At 46.9% G+C, this 7,713-nt stretch overlaps 2 protein-coding genes across 2 annotated transcripts in view; both read left to right on the forward strand.

Moving 5' to 3' along the window:
* The first annotated feature begins 853 nt into the window (after positions 1-853).
* Positions 854-6,075, forward strand: LOC119413105 (kazal-type serine protease inhibitor domain-containing protein 1-like). The gene is given in 6 exon segments (XM_037680116.1): positions 854-871; positions 873-896; positions 2,080-2,527; positions 5,124-5,284; positions 5,403-5,550; positions 5,782-6,075. Coding segments are annotated over 6 exon segments (879 nt in total). The 3' UTR covers positions 5,862-6,075.
* A 1,355-nt stretch (positions 6,076-7,430) lies between these two features.
* The window catches only part of ciz1b (cdkn1a interacting zinc finger protein 1b), a 10,223-nt gene continuing 9,940 nt past the window's right edge, over positions 7,431-7,713 (forward strand). Inside the window, exon 1 of the mRNA XM_037679989.1 lies at positions 7,431-7,453. Coding sequence (XP_037535917.1) covers positions 7,431-7,453 — 23 coding nt within the window. The remainder of the gene's footprint in view (positions 7,454-7,713) is intronic.

A 7,713-nucleotide genomic window follows, 5' to 3' on the forward strand; every position in this document is an offset into this window, starting at 1 on the left:
ACAGGTGTGACTGGAGACAGGTGTGACTGGAGACAGGTGTGACTGGAAACAGGTGTGACTGGAGACAGGTGTGACTGGAGAGACTGAGGAGAAAGGACAGGAAGAGTCAGATGAGGATCAGGATGAGAAGAACAGACGACGGTCACTCTGAAGTGAGTCAGTCTTTAAATGTTGGAGACTCAGAGAATGTGAGGAGAACACCGGGTCTGAAGATGGGTCAGAACCAGAACAAAACTCTGAGTTTAAAGAGGGAACCAAAGACACGGGTTCATCAGAACCAGTCTGATCTGATCCAGGTCCACAGACCGTCTCTGTAGGGTTTTCTCTCCTCTGGTGCTGAGCCCAGACCTGAGGATTTCTGAGAGATGGATCGGTTCCCAGAACTCCAGGTTCTGCTGGGATCTGAGCTGTGGAACACTGGACCTGAACCTGAATGCCATGATGTCAGAAACACACGGAGAACCAGATCCAGAACAGGAGGTCTGCTTACTGAGGCCAGTTCTGCTCAGATGGATCATCACGTTTCTCTTCAGAACATTTAGTTTTACAGAACCGACCCAACAAAGTTAAAATTATGGACCATACACGGGGCTGCGAGGGCTTTGAGGCTTAACTTGGGTTCTGGAGAATCTGCAGAACCTCAGCAGTTTTTAGAAATCTGGAAATTCCATGGAAAGACCATCAAACCTTTGAGGAATTCCAACAATTCTCTGAAGAACCCAGAGAACCTCTGAAGAACCCCAGCAGTTCTATGAAGAACCCAGAGAACCTCTGAAGAACCCCAGCCGTTTCCTTGTTCAGAACCTGAAACCTCCTGGAGAACCCAGAGAACCTCCGCAGACTTTGCTTCCTGATGTGTTTAACATCTGTTGGCTGGAACATCCAGCTGTTGTCAGGTGAAACACCGTCTGACCGGAAACATGATGCCTGCTCCTTCAAAATAAAAGCAGCAGTGCCAGATGTTTGTCTGTTCGGGACACACCTGACCACAAACAGGATGTGGATCATTTTATTCTTCGAGCTGATTCTGGAACAAACATCTGTGATGTTTTTATTTAGGTAAATATAAAATAAACAATTAAAAAGGTAATAAAATTTTAATTCAACTTTATTTCTACAGGTTAATCCCACTGAGCCTCGGGACTCTTCCCCCCATTTCCATTGACCTTTATTTATCCAGGTAGTGTCGTTGAGCCACGAGAACTCATTTTCTAGAGAGACCTGTTTAGGAGCAGATGGTGGGGTTGAGTGCCTTGCTCAGGGGACCAGGGTGGGGCCAATGAGGGTGGAGGCAGGTGTGGGTGCTTCACCTTTTCCACCCACATTTTGATGTTGACGGTACCGGGAGTTGAACCTGCGACTTTCCGATCACAGCCCCATCTTCTAACCTCTGCACCACAACTCCCCGAGAGACGAGAGACCTGAATTTAACAAAAAGTCATGTGTAAAATATATAAATAAAAAATAACATACATGATTAAACTTTAATTCTTGTAAATAAATTGTGATAATTGTGACTACTCGTGGTTTCATTTAATTTTATTTTGAAGCTTTTTCATAATAAAAGATGTTTGTGCAATTTTTTTAACCAAAATGTTTTATACTGAAGGGCCGACCGGAAGTTGTGTGTTTTATTGTGGAGGTGTTGACAGCGCGTGTGAAGCAGCGCGAGCAGCTGCTTAAATCACAAACTGAGGCTTTGCAGAACTTTTGTTTTCAAAAGTTTTGACGGAACTTTGTTTTGAATTTAACTTCCGGTTTTCCTTTATTTTTATTGTTTGTTTGTTTGTTTGTTTGTTTGTTTTCATAAAATCTTTTTCAGTTTTCTCTTCGTGTTTTTCAGTTTTTTTGTGTTTAATGTTTTGTTTTTTTAAATTTCGTTCTTTTTCACGGGTCGGCTTCTTTTGATCTTTCCTTTCATCTTTTCTTCGGGTTCTGGATCGGTTCCGTTTCTCCTGGGTTCGGGTTCTGGACGGACCGGGCTCTGGTTTAAAGCTTCACAGAACTTGTTCCAGAAAGGAACCCGGTCCGACCCGGTCTCTCCTGTCCCGTTTGTCTGGATTAGAACTCAACATGCAGGTTCTGGTTCTCCTGGTTCTGAACCTGCTCACCTGCCGGGCCGTTCCGAACCGGTTCTTGGGAGGCGGTGGGAACGGAACCGGTCCCGGCGGGGCTCCAGGTTGCGGTCCGTGCGAACCGGACCTGTGTCCGGAGCCCCGCGGCTGCCGGGCCGGGCTGGTTCCGGACCCCTGCGGCTGCTGTGAGGAATGCGGGAACCTGGAGGGCCAGGCGTGCGACCCGGGGGCCCGGAACGTGCGCTACGGTCTGTGCGGGGCCGGGCTGCGGTGCCAGGCGGACCCGGGTCCCGCAGGAGGAGAGGACGAAGAGGAGGAGGTGTGCGTGTGTGAGGAGCAGGAGCCGCTCTGTGGTACCGACGGAACCACCTACATGAACATGTGCCGGTTCAGGGAGGCCGCCTTCTCCGAACCGGAGCTCCGGACCAGAGGGCCGGGCCCCTGCAGGACAGGTGAGCACACCTGACAGGTCCAGGTCCAGTTTCAAGCTGGTTCTGTTCCGACACACAGAGTTTAGGCTCATCTGGAAATGTTCTGGAAAAGGGACAGTCAGAACCAGTAAAGTCCAAAGAAAAACTGAGGAGAGGTTCTGGAGAACTGGTGCAACTGGATCAGGAGGTCAGAACCAGAACCTCAGAACCAGGAAGTCTGAATCTGAATCCTGTCATAAAAGGTCATTACAAGCTGATCCTGGATCGGTTCTGGAGGGAGGGGGGTCGGACCTTGAACCAGAATTCTGTGAAAAAATAAAAACGTTAAAGTTCTGAAAAACTTCAAATTAAAAGTTTCCAACTGAATTTAAGTGTTTTTATTTTCTGTAAACATGTTTAACTGACAGGTTAACCAGGTGAGTTAACCAGGTGAGTTAACCAGGTGAGTTAGTTCTCAGGTGAGACAGGAAGTCAGCACAAACAGGAACAAGGTTTTGAGCATGCGTCAGGATGTTTTATTAAAGGCTTTTACTCTGAAATTACAACATCCTTTTCCTGTCTCTCCCACCTGATGACAGTGTCTCCCAGCTTTGCATCTCTGTCTCCTACCATACCGTACCACTTTATTTATAAAGCACTTAAAACAGCTACAAGGCCAACCAAAGTGCTGTACAGACAGAACAACAGGTAACACACAAAGCAAAATACAAAATGAGGTAAATCAGAATATAGACATAAAAACGATGCAGATAATGACAACAAACCAGTGTGGAGCATACAGGATCAAACACAGATCATCTGGTGTTGAAAGCTACTGAATAGTAGTGAGTTTTTAAACGGGACTTGAAAACTGAGAGGGAGGGGCCTGTCTGACAAGCAGAGGTAACTCGTTCCAAAGTCTTGGTCCTGCTACAGAGAAGGCCCTGTCACCTCTGCGCTTAAGACGAGTTCCTGGAACTGTGAGGAGCAACTGGTCCACTGACCTCAGGGAGTGTGGTGGGACATACGGTTGTAGCAGATCAGAGAGATGGGGGGGGGGACACTGTTCAGTGATTTGTAGACATACATGAGTATTTTGAACTGGATTCAAAAGTGAACTGGTAACCAGTGCAGTGAGGCCAAAACTGGTGTAATGTGCTCTCTTTTGCCTGTACTGGTTAAAAATGGGGCTGCTGCATTCTGGACCAGTTGTAGTCGTGCAATGGAGGTCTGACTGATACCAAACAGGAGTGAATTGCAGTAATCAAGCCTAGATGTAATGAATGCATGTATTACTGTCTCCAGGTTCTTTTTGGACAATATGGGCTTCAGTTTAGACAGCCGCCTCAGTTGAAAGAAGCATGATTTAACAATCATGTTTACATGATTGTTAAGTTTCAGGGAACGGTCCATTATCACTCCCAGATTAGTGACTCTTTGTTTTTCTGACAGGGTTAGAGTGGAGAGGTCGATGCAGTGGTTTGTGATCGTGTCGTTGGGAGGGAACAACATGACTTCAGACTTCTTTTCATTGAAACTTAAGAAATTTAAAGCCATCCAGTCCCTGATGTCAGCCAGGCAGTTGAGCAGCGGTTGAATAGAGCATGTACCATTGTGTCTTAGGGGGAAGTAAATTTGACAGTCATCGGCATAGAAGTGGAAGGGCATGTTGTGTTTCCGGAAAATAGCACCAAGCATCAGCAGGTATAAAGAGAATAGGAGGGGACCCAGGATGGACCCCTGCGGAACCCCCCATTTAAGCTCTGCCTCTGCAGAACTAAAATCCTTGATGGAGACACAGAAGGATCTGTCAGTGAGGTAAGATCTGAACCAATTGAGGGCTGATCCTGTGACGCCCACCCACTGCTCCAACCTAGCAATGAGGACCTCATGGTCGATGGTGTCAAAGGCAGCTGTGAGGTCCAACAGGACCAGCAGCAGAGAATCACCGGTATCTGTGAATCTGAAGATGTCGTTAAAGACCTTCAGCAGGGCAGTTTCAGTGCTGTGGAGAGGTTTAAAGCCAGATTGGAAAAGCTCTAAGATGGCGTGATCCTCCAGGAAGCACTTCAACTGGGACTCGACTATTTTCTCCAGTACTTTAGAAACAAATGGGAGTTTGGAGACAGGCCGGTAGTTGGAAACGACTGAGGGGTCAAGGTTTGGTTTTTTCAGGAGAGGCTGGACAGCAGCACGTTTAAAGGATTTTGGCACCACGCCAGTGGATAAACTACTGTTTACTATGGCAAGAATGGACGGACCTAGAGTTGGAAACACCTCCTTTAGTAGTCGAGGGGGGACCACATCAAAGGGGGAACCAGAAGGTTTCAAGCTGCACATGACCTGCTCTAGAGAAGATAGAGTGATGGTTCAAAATGGTCAAAAGGAGCTACAGGTGGAGGTGGGATGGATGGGTCATGAGTTGGAGGGGAAATGAGAGCCGGGTGGTCGCAATTTTTTCTAAAATGAAATGTAGGAAGTTGTCGCACCGCTGTCTCCTACCTGTCTGTCTGTCTCATCTGGCAGCTGCCTGATGATTCTCACCTGCCCCCACCCCCAATTATGCTGTCCTGTCTGAAGCAGGTGAGCCTGTCAGGCAGCAGTATGATGTCACTCATCTGTCTGTCTCACCTGTCAGCCCCCGTCATTAAGGTGCCCCCTCAGAACCAGGTGAATGGGTCAGGCTGCAGTCTGGTGTTTCTTTGTGAGGTCTTTGCATTTCCAATGGCTCTGGTCGAGTGGAGGAGGGAGGGACGAGACATTGTCTTACCTGGAGACGACCCTCACATCTCTGTCCAGGTACGCACACACCTGTCTGTAGCCCCGCCCCCTGCTAAGGGAACAGTACAGCTTTAGTCCTCTTGTTCGCTGATAGGACAGATCCCAAAGACACCTTCTGATGTCCTCTGTCTCTCAGTCAAGGGGCGGTCCGTTGAAATTTGAGCTCTCCAGTTGGCTGCAGATTGAGGGGGCGGAGCTAAATGACTCAGGAACCTATCACTGCACAGCTCGCAACAACCTGGGATCAGTTTCTGCCTCTGCTGTCCTGGAAGTCCTGGGAGCAGGTGAGACAGAAGACAAGACGGTTCTTACTTCACCTTACCTGTCTCACCTGTCCCTACCTGTCTCACTTGTCTCTACATGTCTCCCATGTCCCTAAAAGTCTCCCCTGTCCCTACCTGTCTCACTTATTCTTACCGGTTCTAACAGGTTTCATCTGTCTCACATGTCCTTACTTGTCTTGTCTGCCCTGTCCTTACCTGTCTTAACTTGTCTCACCTGTCTGTCTGCCTCAGAGGAGCTGTCGTCCTACCTGGCCAACAGTGTGTCTGAGATGAAACAGCTTATGGACGACTACGATCTGGACCTGTACTGATTCACCCGTGATGTCACTTCCTTTGTGTCCAGCAGCGGTCACAGGCTTTTATTTTGGCGAGACATAAGGACAGAGCAGAGGACGTTCTAATCAAAGTGTGTGTTACTTCAGGACGTCACAGAGGCTCAGCGGGCGGGCGTCTCCTGGAGGCTGCAGGTTTGAGTCTGCTCCTCTGAAAGACAAAACAACAACAAGCGTATGTTTAAAGTGTTAGAGACAGGAAGTGAGTTCAGGTTCAGACATTTTCTGGTTTCCTTGTTGTGGATCATCACTTCCTGTTTGTTCGTTTCTTCACCAAGCAGAAGGTTCTGGTTCCTGCCGGTTCTGTCCCCCACACCCGTCTCCAACTGAAGGTTTCTACTGCCAGGAACACGTTCTGTCGTGTCATTTATTTCTAGCGTGAACGTGCAGCATGCAGTGTTGCATGCTGGGATGGAAGCTGTTCCCTTCACCCTCATGGCTCCAAATGTTCAATCTGTCAAACATGAAGAGGATCCAACAAGATGGATGTAAAACCAGTCAGGTGTTGTGCTGAAATCTGTCCCCCTGTCAGCTGAGCCACCTTTCATTAATAAATCTGTGTTTCCTCAGAGCGTTTGATGAGTCGCTGATAATAAAGATTTGATTTCATCTCTGAACTCGTGAACAAAAAGTTACTTGAAAACACAAATATTTTCAGTATTTGGCTACAAAGAGTAAAACTGTTGTGAAATATTAGCCGGCTAGAAAACAGTTAGTTTTCTAAAACAAACAGAAAATTAAAAACAGGAGAATCTGGCGGTTTGACCTCTGACCCCATTTTAACAGCTTGATTTCAGTTCAGGTGAATTTTATTTAAAACTGCACAAAAGCTGTCAGAACATTCTTCTTCTGAGAACTGGACAGATTCTGACCGTCCTCAGCTGCTCAGACAGTTTGAACCCAACAGAACCGGTCTGGACTGGACGTGAACAGAATTCCAGACAACAGGAAGTTCGTGGTCCACTGAAGGCGGCAGAAGCTCCTCTCAGGCTGCGTTCTCCTGAGGAACCTGAAGCTCCGTGTGCTGAATCCATTAACCTCCAGAACCACAGGCTCGGATCCCCTCAGAGTTCTGTTGGTATGAGTGGTATGGTTCTGGTTCTGCAGGACGGACAGGGAGCTCAGTCCCTGCATGAACATTATCTTTGAAGTTCTTTATGAATTTACAAAACAGAAACATGTTTTCAACACGTTCATCTGGTTTTTATTTTTATAAAATTCATTCATCTGGAGCTGGTTCTGAACTGGACACACACACTGTTGGTTTGTGTGTCTCGTGTGTTTTTCAAAGTAAAATGTGTTTCTCATCCTGACAAAGAAAAGAACCCAAACTGAGTCTCAGAGACGTACCTGCGTACATAATTTCATTCCACCTCATGTGGTGGAAACGACAATAAAGTTAACTTGAACTTATTCCACTGCAGGAGGAACCAGAGGACAAAGATGATGAGAAAATGGTCCATCTGACTGATGAGCAGATATTTAGTCATAAATTCATAGTCAAACTGCTTCTTTCCCGTGACCCTGCATGGAAAAGCTGGAGAGAAAATGGAAGGAATGAAAAGGAAAATGTACATTTAGCCCTTTAAAAACATCCTGTATGATAAGGACTACTGCTACACACAGAAAATAAAAAAACAACAATAAAAATGTCACTCGTCTTGGAAATAGGTCTTGAAAGTCAGTTCAGTCATAAAACATCACATCTGGAAATGACTATGAGTTGTAAAACCTCTGGACACCAACCCTGTTCGTTCAGAGGCTGCAGTTCCTCCTCCTCACCAACAGGGGGCGGAAGAGCCGCAGTTCCTCTAACGGCCGCAGTTCCTCC

Source organism: Nematolebias whitei, chromosome 8 (assembly GCF_014905685.2).
Source record: "Nematolebias whitei isolate Nwh7 chromosome 8, NemWhi1, whole genome shotgun sequence".
NCBI lineage: Eukaryota > Metazoa > Chordata > Actinopteri > Cyprinodontiformes > Rivulidae > Nematolebias > Nematolebias whitei.